Raw genomic sequence first — 26731 nt, forward strand, 5'->3', positions numbered from 1 at the left:
GTCTACAATAGGTATAGTACATAATGAGTAATGTATGTAAAGGGTTTAGTATGTGAGAATATATATGTAAAAGGAATAAAATGTAATGATTCAAGTAAGTTACTAATGAAATGAGTATTGTAACTAATGAAGACTGTAGGTTTTCTGTAAGTCTTATATCCTCTATAACTACTGAACCATTGAAGATAAGGGGGTACTATGTATGAGTGACTATAGGTGAAATTTGACGTAGAATCTGAATAGGCGATAATAATGAGGTATTTGTGAAGGGTTATGGGGGAAATGGGTAATGTAATGATGAATATATGTAAAGGAAAGCAATAAAATACTACTTATGGTTTGGAATGGAGCACCACACCGCGTCTACAAAGAAATTTACCGATGGAATTCCTGCTCTGCTGTGTGGGAAGGACAAGTCGTTTATTGGACGCAGAGAACCATCTCCGTTCACAACCACTCCCAGTGGGTTAGTCTGGAAGAATTCGAACTTCTCGGCTACTTGGTCAAAGTTAAAGGGGCCGAACATCCTTTTGGCCTTCAGTTCTTTTTGAATTGATTGTTCAATCTTCTCTTTTGCAATCATCGCAGATGCGTGATTTGGAGGGGCGTAGAAAGGGACATTCCCAGGCAGCCGGTGATGCGGGATTCCTTGGTCAAACCCGTTCCTGAAACCGTCTATCACGTCTTGGTATTCGGGTAGCAGGTTAGCTTTTGCAAGCGCTGCTTCCCACTTCTCTATGTCCATCTCGCATGTCACAGCGATGGGCCATTCCAAATCAGTCGGTCTGCTTAAAGACTCCCGCCTGGGTAACAATGTCCGTCTCTTGTCTCTTCTCACGGATGGGCGTTGCTCATGCTCACTGTTAGGCAAAGGTATACCCAAAAAAAAAAGGTACTTAAGTCACTATGCCATCCACGATTCTCGATTACTTGGAATGCAAACAAGAAAGGGACGGGGACGGGCTATGCCCTTAGTCCGTAAAGACAAACTTATAGAAAAGTAGCTAACTAATAATTTTTGGACTTGTTATACCCCCCGCTGCCTCCCGCGCTTCCATTTCCACTCCCACCCCCGCTCCCACCCGTGCTACCTCCTCCGCTCCCGCCTTGGGAACCTCCCCCGTCTTGGTCGCCTTGTGTCGAGTTCCACCGACTGCCCTTGTAGCCTCCTTGCAAGGGTGCAACCGCTGCGCTACGGAAAGCGTAGCGCAGCGGTTTTCTCTGTTTGCTGCGCTGCGCTATGTGCAGCGCTTGGGCCGCTGCGCTAAGCGCTGCTGAAAGTCACTGGGGAAAAATACTTGATTTCAGCGCGCTAATCAGCGCAACAATTAGCGGCGAGGCGCTGTTTTTAGCGGTAGAGCAGCGCAAATCCGCTAAAAAAAGCGGTAGCGCAGCGCCTACAAACCGCTAATCAGAATACAAGTGGGGTACAAAAAAAACCCAGTGAAAAAAAGGGAGGAGACAAGGAGAAATGAAAATAGCAGAAGTTAAAACGGATAGGAATCAAGAGAATAAAAGGAAATTTGTCGAAGAGGGGGCTACTTAGATGCAGCCTTAGTTGATTTGGTTGATTTTCTAGTTTTACCTTTGTACTTTTTGAATTTGGGGTTGGTGTGTGCCTGATCAATCAACGCTTGGCAATCTGAGAAATCTCCGCCCATCTTGACGCCATGACGTAGCCACATGTGGCTATTGATGCAGCGCTCAATGGTGCGGATTGCCAATCCCGCTCTACCTGTGGAACATACTTTGAGTTTGTACAAAGCCGGGTTGGCTGCTTGGGGTACGGAGACGACTAGATTCACGGCGGGTGGACGGCGGCGGGTTATTCAAACTGCTGGTTGTATTGGGCAGAGTAGAGGGTGTTTCTATATCGGAGCCAGAGACAATTTCTACTGATCCAGCCATGATGTTTGTTCGTAATAGTATGTTGGTAACTAAATTCTATGTATATGTCCGGCAATGAGCGGAAACAAACAGTCAATGTGTTTTGGCGGAATTTATGGGTGCTGCGGCTGCAGCATACCTGCAACGTGGCAGGAGATTAGCGAGTGCTGCAATGATTAAGCGCTAGCTAACGCTAAATATAGCGGTTAGCGCACATGTAGCGGATTTCCGCTGCGCTGCGCTATTTATTAGCTTTTAGCGCCTTTTTTGGCGCTGCGCTACCGCTAACAGCTGTGGGGATTAGCACTCACGCGCTAAATATAGCGTTAACGTCAGCGGTTAGGGGTGGCGCTACCGCTACTTGGCCTGGGGATGTAGCGATAGACCGCTGCGCTGCGCTAAAAGGCCGCTTTTTTTAGCGCAGCGCAGCGGTTGCACCCTTGCTCCTTGTCTCTGAGGTTGGTTCGTACCACTGGGGCCCTTCGGAGTGTCTGGTCCAGGTTTTGAGTTACCTTTAGCCGTGTGATGCTGCAAGTGGAGGGGGGTTTTGGTCAAAGGGTCGTCCTTTTTTGCTGGGGGTTGGCCTGTCGTTGGGTCCCAGCCGAAGCGACATGCCCCTGCTGCGTATGGGTTGTCCGGGAAGTCTGTCTCCCCGAACCTGATTGCCTTAGCATGGACCGTCAGGAGGATCTCCTTCCTGAGGACGGAGAAGTTTGCGACTGATAGCGTCCTGTTTGGCAATGCCACTCGATGGGTCAGGGCGTTGTTGCGCACGTGGATGTCATATCTCAGCGCCGTCATATAACCTTCTCTCCAAATGATCATGTTGGAGTTCTGTTTATGAGCCACTAGCCAAGCTGCTAAGTTTGCGTGGGTAGGAATCTTCCGGACCGCCGCGAGGAAACCTTGATGGTTTATCGACCATTCTTGGTAAGTTTGGAGATATTTGCTGGGGTAGGGATAACCCGTATACCGGTCAGTGTCCCCAGTGTCCGATTTTACCCTCTTCTCCGCAGTGTGTAAAATCACCTTATCCTGCCACGCCTCGTTGAAGATGGTTAAGGGTAAGGGGGCTCTAAACTCGACTAGTCGGCGTGAAACCCAAGTCGTCGTTGGTGGGGATAGCCGAATTGTCGAATATGACTGCTGTACCCGCTTGTTGAGGGTTGCTAGCCATCTCGTCTTAATCCCTCACCCGCGGAAGGTTGCGCGGGCTCGGGGTTGGAACCGTGAAGCCTGGGACCGACACGGGCAGAGCTGTTTCTCCGATAGTCTGATGTGGACGTGAAGAGGGGAAGGTGGTGGGATTGTCGATGATGGAGGAGAGGTTGAGATTGGGGAGCCGGGTGTTGTTGGCGATGGTGTTGATTGGGTCGGAGGGATGTCCTTCGATGATTGTTCCTCCCAGCCCAGCGCATATCTGATAGAATATGAGGGCTTGACCTGCCTGGCCTTTCTCCGACGCCCCTTTCGCCATCTTATCATGTCCAGCATCGCTCCTTGGAGGTCGTGCTTCCCGTGCTCCGCTCGTGAAGTCCTGGGTGAATCCCTCCTGATATCCACAGGATCATCTGATAAACGTGGTAAGCGTTGCAGACGATCTCAGCTCCCTCTCCTCTATCCTTCCCCCATCTTTCCACAATCACTCGTCCAAATCGGAGGGTTGCTTACCTGTTCCTGATCCTTGTGCCTCTTTTTCTGTTCCTCCCTTCGCTACCTCCCACAATTCCCGTCCTATATCTTCCCCTCCTGCCTGCTCCTCCTCGCTCCTTCCCTTTCCCGTCTCGGCTCCTCCCTCCCCTCCTTCCGGGGCCTTCGACGATGAACGAGTTGCGATCTTCCTGGTTGACGCTTTGGCGATGGTGACTTTCTTAGGCTTCTTGGGTGGTACCGCTTGCTGGATGTCTTGCCCGATGCCCTGGGTGGTTCCCTCTTCTTGCTGTTCCTCCTGACCAGTCTGCGGCCTTTGATTTTCACCTGTCCCATTCGAGCGTTCTGCGCCTTGCGACCCAGGCGATGACGGTTCCATTCCTGCTGCTTGTTTCACGGCTGCCGTGGTTCCTGCAATGAGATTGAACATGATTGTCAGTCTGTTGGATTTGCAAAAAAAGATTCCTCTTTCTTAGCTGGGAACTTGGTGTTGGGTTGTGATTGGCGAAGGTTGTAGATTCTTGGGTTCTGGTGTTGATACAGCTGGCCGGTACCGGTTGTTCCTGGATCAACTAGGTTTGAGAATCTGGTTGCTGCAATCCGACTGCGGAGCGCGGCAGCCTTCTTGGGCCGAGCGCACTTCCCCTTGCTCTCCAGTTCCCTCCCCGCGCTTGCGCGCGGAGTGTGGCCTACTGAGTTTACGCGTCTTGGACTCGGCCCACCTCCCGCTTTGCTCCCGGTAAGCACCCAAGAAAATTACTCCGCATCAGAAGACCTCAACAAGACAGAGAAGTCTGCGGCGGAAAAATCATTAAGAAGCGTGTTTTATTTATGAACTCTGTCTCTGTTTAGAATATAACTGACAGAGTGGCTGCTTTATTTTGGGAAAAACTTTCCCTTGGTTTGTGTGATTACAAGACTGATAAACCAAATGAAGATTATGACTATGATCAAGTTTCAGACAACGGATCAGTCAATATTCAACCTAGAGAAGTGAAATAGAAGGAGGAAAAGTTTGCTGATGTGGCCAACTATTTCCATGATCCATTTTTCAAGGAAGGCAAAGCGGAAAAGGGTGGAGAGCCCTTGAATTACCGGTGTTGCTGGTGTCACAAGGTTTACCATGGACCCGGCTCAACAGATGGAAATCTCCCTATGCATTGTGACAGCTCCAATCAAGCCGGCAGGAATGCTAAGGGCTGCCCCAAAAATAATGAAGCTAAGGCTTCCGGCATGAAATTACAGCCTTTGATAGACAAGAAGCGGCTAATTGATGGAAAACAAACCCCAATGAGCACGTTTCTTCAAACAAAGCCCGTCTTTGTCAACTGTGTCTTGAACCAGATCATTATGATCTGGCAAGTAAGACAGACAATTGCATGGGCCCAAATTGAAGACTCAATCCTTTGTGCGGCGTTCTTATATGCAAACCCCAACTCTTTGGTAAACAACGGTCGGCAGAAGAATCTAAGAGGCTTTATTGTATGTTGAAGACTACCGTGTTTGAGGATTTAAAGGTCAGATCAATTCATTGTACTAAAAACAATGTGATAATCTGCTTATCCATGTTTTTTGGTTTCTTTGAACAGAAACTTGACACTAAATTTACCCTCATCCACGATGTTTGGATGACTAAGGGTAATAGATCTGCCTTCATTGGCGCGGCGGTGGCTTACGTTGACTCCAACTGGGATTATGTTTTTCATCATATTCCCCTCAAAATGATCCCTTGGAAGCACCACGGGAATCTACTAGCCCATCCAATTGCCGCTCTCCTGAAGAAACATGATCTTTACAAGAAGATGTTAGCGCAGACAACTGATTCTGGCTCCAACAACAATATCATGGCCAGCGCCATGTATCTTCTCCTGAACAATAATAACCCGTCGAAGGAATCCGATGACTCTTGGGACCCAGCCAGCATGCACATTAAGTGCTTCTGTCATAAGCTCGCTTTGATCGTGAATGCCGGCTTGTATTTGTTGTTGCTTAAAACTTTGCCTCCTGGGAAGGCTAAGGAATCAGTCCTTGGATTCTTCCCTGTCTTCAGAAAGGTACTTGAGGAGGATGAAACTGAATTAGCCAATGGAGCTCCTGAAGTCAAACTAGCCCCCGGTCCAAAGACAAACCCAGCTGAATTGGAAGAAAATGATGAGGAAAAATGGCAAAGCAACTACGGCAATGCCAACAATATTTCCAACAATGATTCTGCTTCTTCTGTCAATAAGAATCAAGGCGTAACCACTGGCACCACTAACATTGTGAAAACAGCTATCCAAGGCGAGCATTCTAAGACAACAAAGCTCCAAGAACGCATCTCAAAGCTTGATGTTGTGATCAAGCAGATAACTCAATCAGCCGCCCGGCGCGCCAACTTTGAAAGAGTGGCTGAAGAAATGAATGTCAAGGTCTCCCCGTTGATTGCCGGCTACGGCATCCGCTGGAACATCAAGTACCAGAGCCACCGGAAATTCATTGAAGCGCCGGAAGTTATTGATTGCTTGCTTAAGGAAGACCAGGGCTGTCAGCCTTAGAGTCAACTCAGCTGACCTAAAGTCTGCCTTTATATACTTTTTACACATGAATTACTTCATATCTTTTTCATCTCAAGAGATAACCTTGTTTTGACTTCATATTCTGTTTCCTCATTCAATTTTAACCCTAGTTACAACTTACCAATTCTTTGTAACCATACTCCTTCTCTGAGTTATCATGCGCAGTTGTGACGTGTCAGCGCTACCAGGCGCGCCAAACCACATGTACATATGTAAATTACATAAGCAAACTGTGAAAATTTTTGCAGTCAGGATCCCCCTTGCCTGAGGCCGATCTCCAGACTTCAGCACACCAGAACCACACCCCAGATAACCCCAGGATCACCACCAAAGAGTTTACAACACTCCCAGTATACCTACCGTCACAGGCGCCTAGGATATTGACAGTGAGTAACCTCTTTAACTGAACCTTGTTTATCTCAGAGGTAAAACTCTGTGTCTTGCTTGATCTGCTCTTTTCTGCTGGCCTTTGCCTCATTCTTGATCACAGGGCTGTCCCTCCTTAACTGCATTCTTTTTCTGTGGTTTTTGTAAGAAACAAACCACATAGGTTTCCCTTTAAAGAAGCTTGACTATCCAGAAGGAAGCTAAAAAATTGTGACTGGATTAAACTTATCTAATCCAGGATCCCTCCACGTTTCTTTGGTGAGAGGAGGCTGTAGCACTCTCTAGCACAGCTTGGCAGCACTCTTCTGAAGAGTTAGCATTGCCAGTGGATGTGCATTCCCACCAGAATAAACTTGAATATCTGCTTATCTTGATCCTGCTCAGTTTCTCTCTCTCTTTCTCTCTCTATTTTATATTTGTATTTTCTTTATCCAAAGAAATCCAAATATTTCCCCCCCTTCTTTCTTGTGTCCTGTTGTCACTATAGAGACTCAGGCTCACAAGGGCCCAAACCAGCTGGGGCATTTTGACAATGTTTTATTCAAACCTCGTGACTTGAAGGAGATTGATAATCTCAACCGCGATCTTGAGGTGTGTACACTGCTCCTTTAATCACATGATTGGTCCTTTTTAACACATGTATCTGGTTTTTTTTTTACCTAGTTTTTTGTTAAACTTACATCTCATATGGAGGGAAACCAGTCAACCGGTGCCCATGTACTCCCAAAGTACTGGGAGCTCAAAGACCAGTTTTCCACAAAGCTGGGTCGCGCCAACAAGGAGGATACTTTGTATCCAATGTATCATGCAATGCTCCAAATGGTGCTTAAGTATTTGGACAAAGCCATTGCCTGCGAGACCCTGGTGCTCGCCAAAATCTTACATCCATGCTTCAGAATGCACATATTTGAGCTCGGGTTTGGAACCGAGAGCATTGAGGTCACCAACTGTCTCAATCTGCTCAATCAACACTTCCAAAGCTACAAGGAGAAGCACAAAGCCAACACTCAGCCTGCTGTGCTGGAATCGGAAGTCATGGAGATCAAGAGGCCACCTACCGCCGAGCCCCAGTCAATCATGGAGCCCCTTGCTTTGAGGATGGCGAAGACACCAGCCACGCACAAAGATGAAGTTGAGGCGTTTTTGAAGGCCAACATATCGTTCAAGAACAATGCCATCAACAAAAAATCCACGCCATTACAGTGGTGGAAGACAAACTCAGACACCTATCCGGCTCTCTCTCAGATGGCCCGAGCTTATTTGGGGGAATCTGGGAGTTCGTGTGCCGTTAAACGCCTATTCTTGGCTTCCACAGAGGTGTGTACTAGCAACCGGGGCAGTTTACTCCCATCAACCATGTCACACTGCGTAAGTAGCATGATGTGGCTTCAGGAGGGGGTGCCTCTCATGGGAGAGTTTGAGGAGGCGGGGATGGCTTTGAAAGCATTAGTGCCCTCCCCCAAAGAAATTTAGTTCCTTTTCTGTCTTTCTTTCTCAAATTCCAGGCTTCTTCTTGTAGCCAAACATTGCATCATCCGTAAAAAAATCACAATGGGCTGCGCAATAACGTAACAAGATTTTTGAATTATTTGCTGCCTCTCATGGATAAAGTAACAAGTGGTGCAAAGAAAAGTGAGAAAAAATTGTTACAGTAACTATTAATGTGTTACGGATAACGGCAGCGTAACTAAAAAAATTCTGTTACGTTACCGTTACGTTACTGTTATCCGTAACGTAACTACCCTGCGCTGCCCTGGAAGATTTGGAAGTTCCTCAGCTTTAGTCTATAGTGCACAATGCACTAGACTGAGGAGCAGAAAACTGCTGTCTGAGGTGCACAGACAAAGTCTGACCAAGCCCTGAGGCAAATGCTCAGCTGGGTAGCTAGGCACACCAGCTCATAGGCATACACCCTTGGTGCCCAGGAGGATTCCCTCCATGTAGGCAAGAGCACGCGCCCATGTCTACTAAGAAGATTCCCTCCCAAGCGGCAAGGTCATACAAATGCTGTGGAACTCCAACCGGTGCTGGGCCGTCGGCAGTTACTGGAAGGGAAAAGTGCACTGTGCGCTGCCTTTGCGGTGATCCGGAAAAGAGCCGTGAGGATTCGAAAAGTAGCTTTGATAGGGGGGGGATTTGTATTGAGAGGCGACAAGGGTTAGATCCTTGTTGGCGGTGGTTTGTTTGAAAAATATCGGAAGGAAGCTTGCGAGAGGGCCGGAAGTTGTGATCAGGGAAAAGGTTTCGCGACTCGGGACTCGGCGGTTGAGAGCTTGTAACTCAGAAGACACGCGGGTAAGTGATCGATAAGATTCTTGATATGTATTTGCTGGGATTCGGGGTTTGATGGATGATCTGAGATGAAAAATATGGTTCAGACAAAGTCCATGCCGCTCCAAAGCCTGTGTTCAGGCTGAACTCAAACCTTGGAGTTGGTGACATCTGTGGACAGGTCATCATACACCCGTGCGCACAAGCGCGCAACAACAACAAGGAAAGCAGAAAAAAAGAAACAAACAAAACCAACCCTTCACATAACTAAACCTCTCCAACGCGCGCATTTAGAAATAAAGGAACATAAGACAGAAAAAACAGAAAAAGAAACAAAACAAGCACAAAAGAAACCGGGGTCCTTGATGATTCCGCTGCGCGCGAAGCGCGCTGATTGATCTTGACGTCCCATGAGTTGATGTCTTGATGACTGAAAACTTGAGAAATCCTCTGCGCCACGGGCGCCACAAAAATGATCACCACAACGTGCACATGATGACCAGCCTTTGTCAATTGGGCTCTTGGTCAACAGCATAGTACAATAGTCAATTGGGAGGAATCCCTCCCAGTCAACACCATACACCACAGTGTTTACTGGGAGGAATCCCTCTTGGTTGACAGCATAGTACAACAGTCCATTGGGAGGAATCCCTCCCGGTCAACACCATACACCACAGTGTTGACCGGGAGGAATCCCTCTTGGTTGACAGCATAGTACAATAGTCAACCAGGAGGGATTCCTCCAAATATTTGGTTGTGTTGTGTTGTTGACTGGTAGAGATTCCTCCTGTTTGATGGCTCTGTTATGTTACCGACCGGGAGGGATTCCTCCTGTTTGATGGCTCTGTTATGTCACCGACCGGGAGGGATTCCTCCCAATTTTTGGTTGTGTTGTGTTGTCAACTGGTATAGATTCCTCCCGATTGATGGCTCTTTTGTTTTGCCAACCGGCAGGGATTACTCTTGGTCAATGGTTGTATTGGGTTGACCGACAGGGTTGTGATATCTTGTGCAACAGTTACATTGTGTTGTTGACTGGGAGAGTTGTCCTGGTTGACAGAGTTGCTGTGGTAGATGGAAAAGTGAAAAATCAAAAGTTTTTTCTCATACATATATTTACTCACACTAGGCCTCAAGATACCACCAAATGGACCTCAGAAATGGATTCTACGGCCAATTTTACCCCTAGTCACCACTGGAAGCATCACTGGAACCCCGCTGGATTGGAAGTTACACCCTCTTGGACCCTCATGGACACGGCCAGCCCCAGTCATCAACCTGTCACACCCCTCAAGTCACCTTTCCCAAGTATACACAAACTCAGCCCCAGCCAAACACATACTCTTTTCTATCCCTCTTATCTCCACTGCATATGCAGGGGACCAACACCATTTCTTCTGTATTTGACATGTCCCGCTTCACTTATGCACCCCTTGCAGCTGCATGCAGTCTTCTGACCCCATTTCTGCACTCCTTGCATTAGTCTGACACCACTCATGCACCCCTTGCATGACATAACACTGTATTTTACATTTCCCCGCTTTGTTTATGCGCTCCTTGCATTAGTATGACATCATCTTTCATTTCTCACCTCACTTTTTGCCTGTATTTAGTATCTTCTGACACCACTTGTACGCATCCCACCAGCTAAAATCCCTCATCCAGGGTCCCCCTTGTAGCTAAAATCCCTCACATTTGTTTATATAAGGAGCTCTCTCCCCCCCAGTTGTTTTTCCCTCAGCTCAGTATTCCCCAGTTATTTACATACCACCTTCACACTCACCATCACATCTATACCTCACCACAACCCTCATATTTGCAAATAGCCACTGGAATCACTCTCAACTCTCTCATACCTGTCATTGAACCACTTCATTTGGAACTAGACCAGACCTATCACTTGATTAAAACTTGCCAAGCTTAGCTTGGTGGGTCTTGTCATCTGATAGTATAGAAGGGCAGAGTTTGCACCTCCATAATCCCCTTCTCCATTCAGCAAAAGGGTTTCAAAACTGCTTTTGATTCTTACATTGCATGTAGCTGTTCACCGGATTCCTCCTTGTCAACATGAGTGCCCTTTCATCTAGCCTTGTCAACCCCGCCTAGGATGGGAGGGATTACCCCTAGTCAACATGGGCACATATTCTGGTTGATCCGGTGGAATTCCTCCCAAGGGCTGCCCAACAAGGGCTTGTATTATGTGTATGGAAATACATCCCCTTGTTGATGACCAATGAGCACCAGTACGTCTCAGGATCTTGGGGCATGCAAATACTGAGCTACAATGCTGAGCTAGCTGAGCTGCCCTGTGATTAATCACAGAATGAACGTGGATGTCCTGGAAGTCTCAGGATTGCGCATGTCAACTGACAGCGCTTTTTTGATTTTTTTTCACAGTGAAGGCTATGGAAGGTGGATTGGTTACATAGCAACTCATGACATCAGGCAGTGCAATATATGCAGGCAGATAAGGTGTACAAAGAGTGTCACTGCAGCATAATTCCCTTGTTAGTCGTGTGGCTGTGCTAAAGATGGAATGTGGGTACCCGTTGGCAGGTACCCGGTACCCGCCAGCAGGTACTCATTGCTCTGGTGGGTACCCGCTCCATGTGTACCAAGTACGGGTCCAGGTGCCTTTTTTTTCAACATTTTCAGGCGGGTACCCGGGTACCAGGGTTTTATACCTGCCTGTATCATATTGTTAGTACTTGAGATATCCCCGGCTGCGGCTCCACCAGCTGGCCAAAGGGATTCATCTTGGTGAGCTGGTGTATCTGTACCATGAGCCCGCCAAGAGGGATCCCTCCGGGTGAGCTGGCACATTTATACCTGCTCTCCAAGAGGAATTACATATACCTTCCCACCAAGAGGAATCCCTCTTGGCGAGCTAGTGCATGTACCTGCTCGCCAACAGGGGTTCTGTTGAAATTACTCAGGTGAAAAGAATTGTGTGTTGTGGGATTTGAACCCACGACCTTCTACATTCATGAGAGCTGCTCTTATACCACTGAGCTAAACACACAGTTGGTCTTACTGGTGATATTTGGATATGAGATCATATAGCTTGGCCCCTCAACTGGAGCTGGAAGCATATATTCCAACAGGTTCCTCGGGGCGTCGGCAAGCTGGTATTTGTATGGAAACCTGCTTGCCAAGAGGGATTCCTCTTGGCGAGCTGGCATACATTACCAGCTTGCCAAGAGGAATCCCTCTTGGCGAGCTGGTGTGTGCGTACCAGCCCGCCAAGAGGGATCCCTCTGGCTGTTGGCAAGCTGGTATATGTATACTTTCCACCAAGGGAAATCCCCTCTCTGCGGCATGTATATATTCTAAAGATGGCAATTGGGACCCGGGTACCCGCCACGGGTACCCGTACCGCCGACCTTTTTTGGCCAAAATAGATACCCGTACCCGTAATCGTACCTGTGGACGGGTGTCGGCGGTACTTTGGCGGTGTACCCGCGGGTATACCGCCTAGACTTGCCACAAAAATAACTCAAATATATGTTTATTGCTCTCGTCTGATCACTTCTAATCCACAACTAATACTTTTTTTTTCCCTTGTCCTTCGAACTTCCCTTCTCCTTAGCATTTGACCTTTTCTCCTGCTGAATTTGAGCCTTCCATTTAGCCAGGAGGCCATCCTCAATCAATCCATTCCTCGAGTAGAAGGCCACCGTCATGCCCCTGCTCAATGATCGCGCTGAGAGCCGGTGCCTCTTTGCCGACACATAATCGCGGCCAAAACTGAAAGCCCTTTCAACATCAACCGATGTAGCTGACATATCAGACCGTCAGTGCATGTATCAATGAAGGACACAAAGAAACCAACTCACCTGGACAACTCAAGATATCGAGTGCCATCTGCATGAGACCCCCATGAGTGTTTCCAGATCGCTTTTGGTTCATCCACCACTTGAGTGGATTTACGGGTTCGTCGCCTTCCAATACTAGCCCGCCTGCGAGCCACACGTCCAATGCATCTGTTGAGCAGCGTCCACCTCGGGCAGCAGCAGCACTTCCAAAGCCAGCCAACATACCAGTCTTGGGCTGAGGGACACGAACTCAAGTGGATTAGCATGTAGAAAAAATTGTTCTATGAATAAATAGAAATCAAGTCTTACCTTGTTGTTAGATGATGATGAGGGGGTCATTGGGATGACTGCAGGCTTGTAAAAAGATACCCACATCTCCCGGGTTAGCCGTATCGCTTCGACGATCCACTCGGGTTCCCAATTTGCTAACTTGAAGTATTCATCCCTAAAAGATGGGTGGAGGACTGAATCATGTGTGTTAGTGACAAGGAAGTGATATTTATCAATATGAAAGCAAGAAATTAAACTTACCAATAGCTATCCTATAAAGAGGGGAAGTGTCAGTAAGGCTGTAGTATTTGTTGGTCACCTTTAATCCAAGCCGACAGGCATTCCTTAACGCCGGTGGATAAGCTGAACTGCTGATCACTGACGACAAATGCTCAGTGATTTGATCAATGAAGACAACGATATTTGATAATCGAGGTGAGGCAGAGACCGATATTTGAAGTGTGATCTCATTGAAGAGCTTCAGTACATCAACGAGATCGCGCGCCAAGTCGAAATCGGACTCGTCCAAGTAGTGCTTACGGTCGATTCCGTGCCACTTATGACGTTGCCACTCAACGCTTGAGTGAAGCAAAGAAAATACATATCAGCATAGGGATACGAGTAATAAAATCAGCTGAAATAAGAATGACTTACATGCCATCCTTGCATCTGATGATGCTGGAGAGTTGCGTATAGGTGGAATTCCATCGCGTACAAACGTCTCTTCCAACCGTATGAGGGGTGGAACACTCCTTTTCGCTACATATTTCTTTGAACAAGTTCCTCGAGTTGGGGGAGTACCTAAGTTTTTTAGCAATTGCACGGAACTGGTAGGGAGAAAGGCATCAGTCAGACTTGCTTGAAAGGAAATAAGCAGGAAGCTATCTTACTTTAGCCAAGCTTTGTTTACAGCCACTTGTGGTGTATCGATCCTCTTCGTCCTCGTCGCTAGCGTTATCAATATCATCCAGCTTGAGCATTGTAGAGTCCTCAACAAGTTGAGTATCATCCTTGCTTGCGGTAGATTCTCCATCTTCGGAAACAATATCTTTCTCGATGTCAAGACTTGAATGTGAAAAACAGGCCGGTCAGTCTCTTGACATGAAACAAATAAGATTCCCGTTTGGACTCACGGTATTATTTGGTCAGCTGCAATGTCGTTGTCGCTCTCTGAATCTGAATTGTCTGAATGATCCCGATCCGATGTAGTTTGGGTATTTGAAGTCCTTGCTCTCTTGTGATTTCCAAATGGTCGGAGGATACCTTGGACAATTAGATTGAGAACGTGCGCGAAACATCGTATCCACTCGGACTCCCCTTTAAAACGAGCCCACTTCTGCTTCTTGAGCTCCCTTACCATAACTCCATTGTTGGCCGCGCTGTCGCTGACAATGCCACAGATCTGGGTAAAAATGTAGTTGATGAGCTGGTTGAACAATAAGAAAAAGTTGAAGAAAGAGAACCAAGATCGAAGATACAATACCTTATGCTGAATACCAAACTTCTGCACTACCAAGCTGACAGTCTCAGCTAAGTACTCACCGGTGTGCCGATGGGAGAGTCAAATGAAATCAAGAGGCATTGCCTCCAGCTTCAAGTCATCGGATTCGAGCTCATGCAATCAGTAGATTACAATCCCGAGAATGTCAAAGCCTTTAGGTGACTGCCACGTGTCGACTCCTAAGTACAACGCCCCTGTGTGTGACTAAATAACAAAAAGAAATTGTTATTTGGGTGATATGATCTGAGGAAATGACATCACTTACTTCGAGAACAGCCTTGTACTCTTGCTGGATAGCCGAGTACAGCATATGGATATCCCTCGAAACCGTCCTTCTGGTTGGTAAATGAGCAACAACGACTGGATGGAGGATGGCCCGATGGCTATCATCAGCAAGCGCCGAAAAGGGCCTTGCGGCCTCGGCGCACCAGGTTGCACACAATTGTGAAACCTAAATAAGAACAGAAAAAAAGATAAATATTAGCTGTGCAGCTTGTCGTTGAAAATTAGAAGGCTCACTTCTTTGGGATTGATATCCCCCGTCCCCTTGATTCCAACACTCGCAAGCGACCGGGTGGTTGATTTTTCGTTTTGTTTCCGAAGACAGTTTGCAGCGTGCTTGATCAAGTTGCTGCAAGAAGAGTCGCCGGTGGGGCGGTTGATCTTGGTTCCACATCTGGAGTTGGATTTAAGGGGATATCAGGGAGGAGTTGGGATCAGTCATCAAAAAAAGAAAACGACTTACATTTTGCATGGATATGCAATCATTTGGCGGCCATGCTTGTCTACTTGATTAGATAGCTCGGGTGTCGAGTAAGATTTATAACTTGCGCTGATGGCGTTTGCAGCGATCTTCTGGGCCTTTTCTGAAATTCAAGTAAAAGGTAGGGTCAGAACGCAATTTCTTGATTGATACAATAATATTTTATGATTACTCACCTAGCTCCTCCCAATCGGTCAGTGTAGTTCCTGGTGCAGGCTCTGCGGTAGCCGATTCGCTTTCGTCGGGCTCGGTGTCTTTTTGAGTAGATCGAGGATTTGGAGAGGAAGCAACCGACAATTCAATTGAGGTGTTTGGTTTTTTTCGCTTGCGGCCTGACATGGTGGTTGATTCCGGGTGGTTGGTTCCGGGTGAGATGCTGGATATGCAGATATCATGGCGGGCTTGGATATGAAGTACAAGCCCCCCCCCCCCCTCCCTCTACGGGGGCGGGGAACGGCCGCCGGCGCGCGCCATGCGCAACAAAACTTTGGAGGGTACCCGGGTACATACCTGCCAACCCAAGAAAATCAGGGACACGTACCCGTACCCGGACACGCCAGGCGGTCCCAAACGGGTGTGGGCGGGTACCCTCCAACGGGTGGGGGGTACCCGTTTGCCATCTTTAATATATTCATATTTCAGCTCGCCAAGAGGGATCCCTCTTGGCGAGCAGGTATACACATACCAGCTTGCTGAGGCCCAAGAGGAATCCCTCTTGGCAAGCAGGTGTACAAAAACAAGCTTGCTGAGGCCCAAGAGGGATCCCTCTTGGCAAAATACATACCTGAAAAAAAAAAAAAAAAAAAAAAGAGCAGAAAGTACCTGTGGTACCCGCCCCTGCGTGTCAGGGTACGTGTCCGGGTATCAAGACATGGCCAAGAAAGGAGCAGGTACCCCTACCCGTTGCGGGTACCCGGGTCTACATTGCCATCTTTAGGCTATGCAGTACAGGTGTACATATGCTGTGCAACTGAGATCCCCTGCAGCTAAATTCCCTCACACAAATTCCCCTGGAGCTAAAATCCCTCACTCTTCAATATAAAAGGAGCTCTTCTTCCCCCCATAATTTCTCTTTTTCACCATCAACCTATAGAGGTCTGGTCACATATGGTAGTTTAGCAGTAGTAGTCTTGAGTAGTGTAGAGTCAGTCAGTCAGTAGAGTGTTAGTGCAGTAGTAGAACCCACAATAAACAACCAAACAACCAACAACCAACCAACAACCAACCAACCAACCAACAACAAACCAACAACCAACAAACAAAAAACCAACCCACCAGCAAACCATTCTCCTTATTAGCATAGCAGTAGTAGCAGAAGTAGTAGAAGTAGCCGTACAAATTATAACATCAACAAAAGTAGAAGAACTTACCATAACAACCATGTTATCCATAGTTATAAACGGTCTGAAAACGCATTGAGTTAGATATTTAGGTCTGATAGAGATTAATATATAAAACTAAGAGCTATCTTGGAATCTGCCACATTTTTCCTAAATATTGATTACAATACCCTTGGTTATTTGCATAGTACTATTAGAGGGGCAGGTCTTTCAAACCACCCGTAAATTGTAATAGCCTTTCAACCTATCATACAGTTTATTTCCCCCTCAAAGGAACTTTGATTACCCATCCATCCCTGGATTCCTGCACCGGTCATTGAAAGGATACCACCCTCTTGATGAATGGAACAGACCGGTTACCAAGAGGGCATCAAGGGCCATATACCCTCCCAATGGCCGTCTATTCTGGTCATCATTGTAAAGCTCAAAAGTGTTCCTGAGAACCTTTTGCTGAGTGCAAAAAGGGATGTATGAGGGAACCTCTGTTGAAATTACTCAGGTGAAAAGAATTGTGTGTTGTGGGATTTGAACCCACAACCTTCTACATTCATGAGAGCTGCTCTTATACCACTGACACCGCATGCAAACAGGTGATGATTTGAAATAATCGGCATCATGGGGATTGTCGTGGGGGGTTGATTACAAATTGGTGACACCCGCGCAACATACCAAAATAAAATTGTCTTGCGGCAATATGAGGGGACAACTGGGCTGACGCTGCGGGTCTCATTTGCCCTATAAATCAACGGCGCGCAACATGCCAGCTGTTGCTGTGCCCGGGCCAGCTGAAGATCTGCTTGTGTCATGTTGATTGAGCTGTCGCGCGGGTGTCACCAACCCGCAATTGAGCCGGCGCGCAAATCCCCATGATGACAATTGCTCAAAATTTTCACCTGTTTGCATCTGATGTGATCTAATTACTGGTGATATTTGGATATTAGATCATATAGCTTGGCCCCTAAAACGGAGCTTGAAGCATATATTCCAACACACCCCCTTGCTTCATGCACCATGAACAAACTATGAATATTGCATATGCAAATCATGTATGTTTGTCATGCATCATAGATAATGATTAATGAATAACAATTATGAAATTGAATATTGCATATGCATATAAAAGCATGAATATCAATTATTCACAGGGTTTAGCCACCTTTAATTCAATTCACTGAGAGCATCCGTACTGTTGATGTGTTGAAATTACTCAGGTGAAAAGAATTGTGTGTTGTGGGATTTGAACCCACAACCTTCTACATTCATGAGAGCTGCTCTTATACCACTGACACCGGATGCAAACAGGTGACAATTTCAAGCAATTGTCATCATGGGGATTTGCGCGCCGGCTCAATTGCGGGTTGGTGACACCCGCGCAACAGCTCAATCAACATGACACAAGCAGATTTTCAGCTGGCCCCGGCACAGCGACAGCTGGCATGTTGTGCGCCGTTGATTTATAGGGCAAATGAGACCCGCAGTGTCAGCCCCATTGTCCCCTCATATTCCCCACAAGACGATTTTATTTTTGCATGTTGCGCAGGTGTCACCAATTTGGAATCAACCCCCGCGACAATTCCCATGATGACAATTATTTCAAATTGTCACCTGTTTGCATGCGGTGTGAGCTAAACACACAGTTGGTCTTACTGGTGATATTTGGAAATTAGATCATATAGCTTGGCCCCTCAAATTAGAGATGGCTAAACAGGTCTGTGTACCCGCAACGGGTGCGGGTACTTGCTGTGAATTTCTCCAATTTTGGACACCCAGACCCAGACACGGCACCGGCCGACAGGTACCCGCGGTACTTGAGGCGGGTACCGCGGGTACCGCACTGGTGACTGATTGAGTGGGGTATGTACACACCCCTCTTGATGGCCAGTCATTCATTGAGCGCAGTACACACCCCTCTTGATGACCGCACATTGAGCAGGGTGCACATCCCACTCAATGACCGGCCATTGAGTAGGATGCGCACTCAACCCGATGACCGGCCATCAAGTGGGGGTGTAGGCCGGTTATTGATCAGAGTACACATCCCGCTCAGTGGCCGGCCATCGCAATCACCCCACTCGATGTCCGGTCATCACGTGGGATTTGGAGGTATGTACTCCGCTCAACTATGGCTGGTCATCGAGGGTGTGTACCCCACCCAATGACCATTCATCAAGCGGGGTGTGCACTTGGTGACCGGTCAATGGTCATCTAGTGCGCATCCCACTTGATGGCTGGTCATGGAGTGCACCGGCCATTGAGTGAGATGTGTATCCCGCTTGATGTCCGGTCATCAAGCGGGGTGTGTACTCCGCTTGATGTCCGGTCATCAAGCGGGGTGTGTACCCCGATAGCCGGCCATCGAGTTGGTTGATGGCCGGCCATCCACTGCGGACAATGGCAGGTACCTGTTTGGTACCCGGGTACCCGGTGATTTTCCGGCCCAAATTGCATGCCCGGACCCGTACATGGCACCTGCAGACAGGGACTCAAAGCGCAGTGGCGGGTACCCACTGGCCATCTCTACCTCAAATGGAGCTTGAAGCATATATTCCAACAACCTCTGCCTTTCCTGGTTCACTAGACACTAAAACAAGCCCACCAATCTCAGATTGGCAGGTTTATTGTAGTGATAGTGGAGTGTTATCAAAAGATAACTGTTGTTATGAAGTGGGTGCGATGAAGTTGCTAAAATGTGTTGTGAATGAGGAGTCTGGACTTCAGCCAGGTGATATTTGGCCAAAGAGGACCCCTCAGAGAGTTGTGTTATGTAAATATAAGTGTTGTGTAGAGTTGTTATTTCGTGTGTAAGTGTTTGTAATGTGTGTAAAACCAAAATATAGAGTGACTGATATATTGTGGAGTGAGCAGTTGTGTGCTTTGTTATAGGGGAAACTGAGTGCAAGTAGTCTGCTGGGGGGAAGTTACAACAGGGGAGGAGAGCCTCCTTTTATAGACAACAGTGAGGGATTTTAGCTCCAGAGGAGCTCCACATGAGAGATTTTAGCTAGGTACATGAGGGTTTTTGGCTAGTACATATGCTGAACAGGTGAATGTGATTGGTCAGGACTGTACATGTGATTAGTCATGCTGTAACCAGGTCACCTGCTGTCGTCATGCAACAAAAATCCACTGGCGCATGCAGCTAGTGCATGCAGCTAGCACCTGAATAAGTGCCTGCATGTGTACACTGTATGTACGGAAGTGATGATGCAGCTATGTGTAAATATGTATGTAGCTATGTATGTAACCGTGTGTGTGAACTAAGTGTTTTAAATGTGGATTGTGTAACTGTTTGAGGCTTTAAGGGGTGTTGTGAGTTTGTAAGAGTATGTAACTTCTGAGTGAGTGCTCATATGAGTGTTCTATAAGGCAAGACCAGGGGTGAATTTCTCCCTAGAAGCTGAATCTTGAGGAATATTAAGTGATTTATAAGAGGAGAAGGGAGATTAAGAGTGAAACTAATATGAATAAGAAAGAAAAGCAGAAAATTTTGATTTTGGTATAATATGGGATACCATAAAGCATACCACATTGTGAAGACTCAATCCTCTCAATTACCAATCCGTTGCAATCATCAGGAGATGGATTCCTTTCAATGCCCTCACTGTTCATCAAGAGGAAACCACCCTCTCAATGACCGGAGCTGACCGGTCACCAAGAGAGTACACGCCTCTTGATGCCTTTTCAATGACTGGTCTGTTCCGGTCATCAAGAGGGTGGTGTACCCTTGATGACCAGTCTATACCAGTCATTGAGATTCCTATCAATCCCCCCCGGATGACTGGTCTGTGCCAGTCATTGAGAGGTATGTGTCCTCTCAATGACTGGTCTGTGCTGGTCATCAAGAGGGATGTGTCCTCTCAATGACCGGAAAGACTGGTCATTGAGAGGTGGTGTCCTGCGGAGGACCTGTGGGCACCTCCCGTGTGCAGAGAGTTTATTGAGTTTATTGAGGGGAGCCGGTGGCGCGCACGAAGGGGGGACTGACATCAAGTGACGTCGAGCCAACCAAAATTTCCGTGCGCAATGAGTTCCCCCTGTGCGAAAAGTAAATCCGCTTTTTTTTTATTTCATAATCATTCTTGGAAACTTGTTTTCCACCTCTTTAGCCAATCTCATGACTTAAAGGCTGTGTCCTGAGCTTCTGCATTCAAAAATGTGGAGCCAAAATCATTTGTTAGCCCACTGTACCTACTATTTTTCTTTGTCTCCATCCCATCAGCTGCCTTCACTATCCTTCTGTGTAAATTTTATATTTCCTCTTGGGAATTACACTTGAATTCCAGGCACTTCCACACATTGAAACTGTATTCAGTGCTGAAACATACTATGCTGTTTCAAAGACTGTAGACCATGAGTGCATATAGACATTTAAGTGGCAAGGGTTCTTTATGCTTTTTGATTAATCATTTCAACTGTATTTCATGCAGAATCTTTGCTCCATGAGATGTGACAGTTGATACAGGATTTGTTGTTTCAGTCTCTTTGCAGGAAAAAAATTGGAAAACACACAATTAACCAAACATTGAAAGCCCTCCAAAGTTCAAGAAGGAGACGCAGAGATTCTCCTGGATAAGCCCCTCATTTTGTTGGGTGACCTTTTAGTCACCCAATGGGGGATGGCAGCGGTACAGCGGATTGAAAAAAAGCTCAATTTTCCTGATGCTCTCAGGCAAGAGGGGCAACATAGCGAATAAGTCCCTCCTTTGGAGGGTCTGGCATCCCCCCTCCACAAAGAGAGGGACTTAGTTAGGTTAGGGGCAAAGCTGCAGAAGCCCAGGGGGGGCACAAAAAGTCCCTCAAGACTTCAGGGCTAAACTCACAAATGTGGTGGTGCAATCTGGCACATGTGTCAAATATTTCTGCAGAGCAATCACTGTGGAGTGTGGAAAACACAGATCAATGAAAGTGTGGATGGCTGAAGGCGGCAAGGTGGTGGAACACAAAGCCGGAATCAAACTAAGCAGGCCAGAGTGGACTGGCTAGCTGATGCAATGATTGGGGGAGGCCGTGGCAGCGAAAGCGGGCTATGCCAGCAGACGTAGCTGGGGCAGAGGCGGCGAGTGAGATCCTGACATCATAGTCTAGACAGGGGCGTGGTAGCCAGGGAGAGAGTAGTTTGGCAGCGGGCAAAGGCAAGCGGCAGAGACAATGGGAGTTAACATGAGAGCAGAGCTCCGCGGATGACATGCATGCCTGTGTATAGTTCTTGGCAGATGGCAAGTGTGCGCGTGTGAACAGAGTTGACAGATGGTGTGCGTGGGAGGCGGGCAGAGGATATATTTTAGTTCTATTTTTTTCTCTATATAAATACAGTGGGGGAGGGAGTATTCTGCCTCATACTCCCCCAGACTCTTTTTTTTACATACTTTGCCAACTTGTGTGCTTCTCTTAATTTGTGTAACTTGTGGACTTGCTTTACCTGCATTAAGGTTTTGCTCTGCAGAGGTCTTGTGCTTGCTTTAAAATTGTTTTTCTTACGTTTTCAAAGTGTTTTGTGAAATATATTATCACTTTATGTGTGGTGGAGCTTTTATTTTACGGTTTACTTTTGCGGAGTTATTTAATTTTACGTGCTTTACTTTATTTACCCTGCTCTGAGACCTACAACGTTTGCGGTGCAGTGGGGCAGAGTTCTCTGGATCATCCAACTTCCTCCAAGATAATCTTGCAAACTTGAAGGAATGGTCTAGTAACTTTGTGATGGTACCAAATTTTCCCGCTACAATGGCTGAAGCCTTAAAATCATTGAGCTTGGAGGTGGAGGAATTGAAGCAATTATTTGCAGCCCCAAAGCTGCCTTGGCATCTAGCGTTACACAAATAACATGGATAATGTACAGCCATGTTAGAAAAGCTTGCGGGTTTGTGTGGCTGAAAATGATTTCTGCATTTCAGCCACAGGCCTGTACAGATTCACTGTACAGGAAGTTGAAACCCCTTCAGGCGGCTGGGTCAGCTTAAGGAGGGTGCCGGGCTGGCCATGGGGGCGGGGGGGATGTGTGGTGAAGGGCCTGATTGACATAAAATCACTCCAGTATTCCAATGGTGCAACTCTTGAGGCCCCAAAGTTAAAAACAAAGAAACTGGATTTTTTCTTCCAATGCCATTCCTGACATACAGGAGCCATACCAGAGAAGAACAATTGGTACCTGTGGGGGGCAACTCCACACAGCTTGCAACCGCCGCGCACCCGCCCAGTGGTGCCGGGTGTGGTGCAAGGTACAAGCTTTTGGCAGGAAAGCGGTGCGGTACCCGGGTACCTCCCAGAGGGACTGCCCACCAGCCATGTTCCCAGTGACATTGGGTTGACAAGTTGGGTTGCGCAGTGCACAGTTGAGGTCTTGGAACTGATCAGATCCAAGAACTGCACCGTGGCAAATCATGAATGATGCCCTGGCTTGCACACCTCCAAGACCTATGTTCTGCAAGGAAGATTGGGATTGACAGGGCCAGAGGGGAATCAAATGTATCCAATCTGGCCGACTTGAGCATGCTCCATTTGGCCCTCCTTCTGCACAGGGAGTCCTCAACTGTCCACAAAATCCTCAAGTAAGCCCTGGTTGACTAACCGGGCTACAGGCTGATCATCACTGGCCATTTGCTCAGCAGAGGATCGCGGTGCTACTAGAAGTGCTTTGTAGTACCTGTAACAAGAATTTCCTGCGCCGGACGGCTACCAGCCAGTCCGCCCTGCTTGCCCACCCGCCCATGATAAACACAGAGAAAAATACAAAAGTAGCCCAGGGGGTCCTTGTGGTACCTGCCAAAAGTACCGCTGGTACCTGCCAGGCGGTGCCAGGTGCGGTGTGAGGTACTGAATTTTGCACAAAAACAAGCAGGTACCTGGGTGCCAACAGGTACCCAAGTCTCACATGTCATTCTCTAAGCCATACAGGCTTTGAAGCTGAAATCAGCAGCCCAAAAGTTGGGCCTACCCGACTGCAAGCTTTTCAAACATGGCTGTAGCATAACCAAACTACCCTTTGTTGGTGCTTCTCACAAGTCTGCAGACCAAAAGCAAAACACCTGCTTTACCTAACCTAGCCCAAGAATATGTACAATGAGTGACTCAAGTAAGTGGTTGAAGCTCTACAAGAAATGACCAATGTCAAGCCATATTCAGTATTACCATTGCTTCATGCTATCTTGGAAAACAATATGTCAACACAATCAGCCCAATTGTATCCCATCTCCAGCACTAAATTATACCAATCACAACATATTGTTAACTCATTGGATGTACTCCTCCCCAGCATTAAATGATCCCAATCTCAAAACTTATCAGATTGCCAATTTCCCGACTTGTTTGTTGCTCTCCTCATTCCTGGGTAGATTTTGTTGCGAATAAGGTTGTGCTTTGTTTCTTTTTCTTCTTATTTTTGGTCCCTGCTCTGCACTAGTTCTTTTTCTTTGTAGTTTGTTCCGTTGCGATTTCTCTCCGATATTTCAGTTATGGCACACCCATTACACCAGCTGCTGTTTCTTGAAATGACATGTATTGAGATGAATAGTAACTTGGCAATCGTGTGCCACCTGGAGATTAAGCTTGAGCCAGCACTAAATTGGCCTACAATGTTTTAGAGGGAAGGGGATGACGCAATGAACTAATCCAGACTAGAGGAGAGTCAAGAGGAAGGAAAGCTATTAAGCATCACTTTCAAGGGTTTTAGCAACACTAATGATGTTCTCAACAGCTCTGATGCGCTGAGCATTCCACGTCACAAACCAATTCCTGTAGTAGTCTTGAGTTGAAGAACCATCGGTATCTGGGATAGAAGGAACAAGGTAAAGGAGTAGAAGCACCAGGGGAGCATGAAATCGAGATTTGAGGTTTGCGGCTTCGCTAACAAATATTTGGCCACTGTCGGCCTCTTGATTGTCATCCGCTCTATACAACAAAATCATCAGGTGTCCAAGATCTGAAGTGACATGTCTAAGCGATTGCGCCAAAGATTCGATTTGCTCGGAACACATTTCGGTAAAAGACGGAAGCCGTTGCATTCTCATCCCGCGTTTCGATAGTTTGGTGAAAAATAGTTTTAATATCTTGATCAATCCTATTAATAATCTAGCAAGGTGGATGACTTTTTGGCGTCGGAGTTTCCTCTTGTTTTCATAGACATGTGGATCGATCAACATCCTAAGTTCGGTTTGCATCTGGTCAATATCATCGAAATCCGCCATCCAATTGTGTTGTGCGACATCCAGTTCAGTTCCTTTTATGCATTCAATAGCCCAATCAATCGTGTAAGTGGTCTGCTTGACTAAACCGGCCCCCGGAAATTCCTCGTAGGACAGGCGACGGACTTCTTCTGGCGAGGACTTCAATTTTTCGAGAAGTTTATAGCCTTCCCTAAAGACTAGAATAATATTCTGGGTCGTTTGGCCGAATTTTTCTTTCAAGCTGTGAAGCCTATATGATTTGAATTGCCTCGACAATTGGTCGTCGAAGCGGTTTGGTGTAGATAAAGGTTCTGGGCAGACGAGGGAGATGAATGATATGATTTCGTCTACATTGCGTTCGAGTTCTACTTGGATCTGTGAGACGATTCTGAGTTTCGGCTCTAGTTCTTCAAGCAAGCCGAGAGGCTTCAGAGATTCTGAAAGGTCGGTAATTTGACTGTTTAATGTAGGCAGCAATCGGGATTCGAGCTGATTTAAACGTGTCTCCTTCCCCAAGTTCGAATCGTCGATCGAGAGGGTTGAGAGAGCGTCTTCAATCGTTGTGAGATCATGGCCCTGGCCACTGGGTCGAACGTATTTTCTGATCAGCCTTCGAAACCCTTGGATGACCAAATCTGGAGTGCGGTCATAAAGTTAGCACCAGTCAGGTCTTTGGAAGTGGAGACCAATATCTTGGATAAATACTTACCCCCTTGTACCCAAATCCGCTCATGTTCCAGCTCGCCTGAAGTCTTGCTGGCGGGATCGGCCATCGTAGTTCCTGTTTAATCGCGTGTTCTGATATCTGATACGTTTCCGACTCGATGGCGTTTTCATGAGGTCTCCACTATCTTTGACCAGAGTGTGAGGACCCGCCTAATAGGGGGGTTCACAATAGGATAAAAATGAAACTTTAGAGCCTATATTAAACCCTTTAGAGCATCCACCCTCGTTGCGGTAAATCTTTAGGTAGCCAGCGAGTCCCGCGAGGCTCGGTTGCTTAGCCAAAGAAAAAACCCACCCTCATCGCTAGATAGCGGCTCGGTAGGCTACACATGTTTAGATAAAGACACCGCCGCCACCTCGTGTCTGCATAAATACATATCTATGTATTTAAGCACAACACAGCCCACATATTCATAAGAATATAGGCCAATGACCCGATGCCCGGTCTACTGAAGACCAGTTATCATTTCAACTAGGTCATCCTAATGACCGGTTGTACTATCCGATGACCGGTCATCCCATCGAGGACGGGTCTATTGATGATGGATCATTCAATGACCAGTCATCATATCAATGTCCGGTCATCCTATATTCCAATGACCGGTCTATCAATGTCCGGCCATCCTATCATTGACCGGTTGATCGCTATCATTGACCGGTTGATCACTATCATTGACCGGTTGATCAATGTCCGGTCATCAATGGGATGACCGGTTGACCAATGACCGCTTGATTAAGGACCGGTCAATCAAGGACCGGTCTGGCCATCCTATCATTGGCCGGTTGATTGATGACCGGTCATCCCATTGATGACCGGTCAATCAATGACCGGTCATCCCATTGATGACCGGTCAATCAATGACTGGTCATCCCATTGATGACCGGTCAATCAATGACTGGTCATCCCATTGATGACCGGTCGATCAATGACCAGTCGATCAATGACCGGTCGATCCATGACCAGTCAATCAATGACCGGTCGATCCATGACCGGTCAATCAATGACCGGTGAGTCAAAGTGTTATGTATATTGTATATTATTGTTTTTTATTTTTTCTTTGGTGGGGGGCGCGGGGGTGTTGGCATGTTTGTGTAGTGTGCACTTGTGTTTGGCGAGGGTTGGGAGGCTCGTCAAATTTTTCCTTACAGAGGCTCTGTAGCCGTTGGTAAATCTAGCGAGCCTTAAAGATTTGCCGAACGACTACTTAGCTAAAGAGCCCTAAAGAGGGCACGGGGGTGGAAAATTGCTTACATACTCTGTAAATCTGCCTTAAAGGGCGGGTTTACAGAGACAAGGGTGGATGCTCTTATGAACAACTTTTTTAAAAATGAAGAAGTTTCTCTAAGGGCCTGTACCATAGCAGGTTGAAAAACAGTTTTTCCTGCAGAAATTGATTTTTTGCG

The 26731-nt window shown here is 46.9% G+C and overlaps 1 protein-coding gene across 1 annotated transcript; it reads right to left on the bottom strand.

Moving 5' to 3' along the window:
• Positions 1 to 776: 776 nt before the first annotated feature.
• PtA15_1A540 (uncharacterized protein) lies at positions 777 to 3967 on the bottom strand (the record flags this gene model as incomplete). Its single annotated transcript, XM_053165578.1, has 3 exons — positions 777 to 803; positions 3137 to 3439; positions 3755 to 3967. 3 exons carry the CDS (start codon positions 3965 to 3967, stop codon positions 777 to 779), a joined length of 543 nt encoding a protein of 180 aa, XP_053016755.1.
• Between the last annotated feature and the right edge of the window lie 22764 nt (positions 3968 to 26731).

This window comes from Puccinia triticina, chromosome 1A, assembly GCF_026914185.1.
Source record: "Puccinia triticina chromosome 1A, complete sequence".
Taxonomy (NCBI): domain Eukaryota; kingdom Fungi; phylum Basidiomycota; class Pucciniomycetes; order Pucciniales; family Pucciniaceae; genus Puccinia; species Puccinia triticina.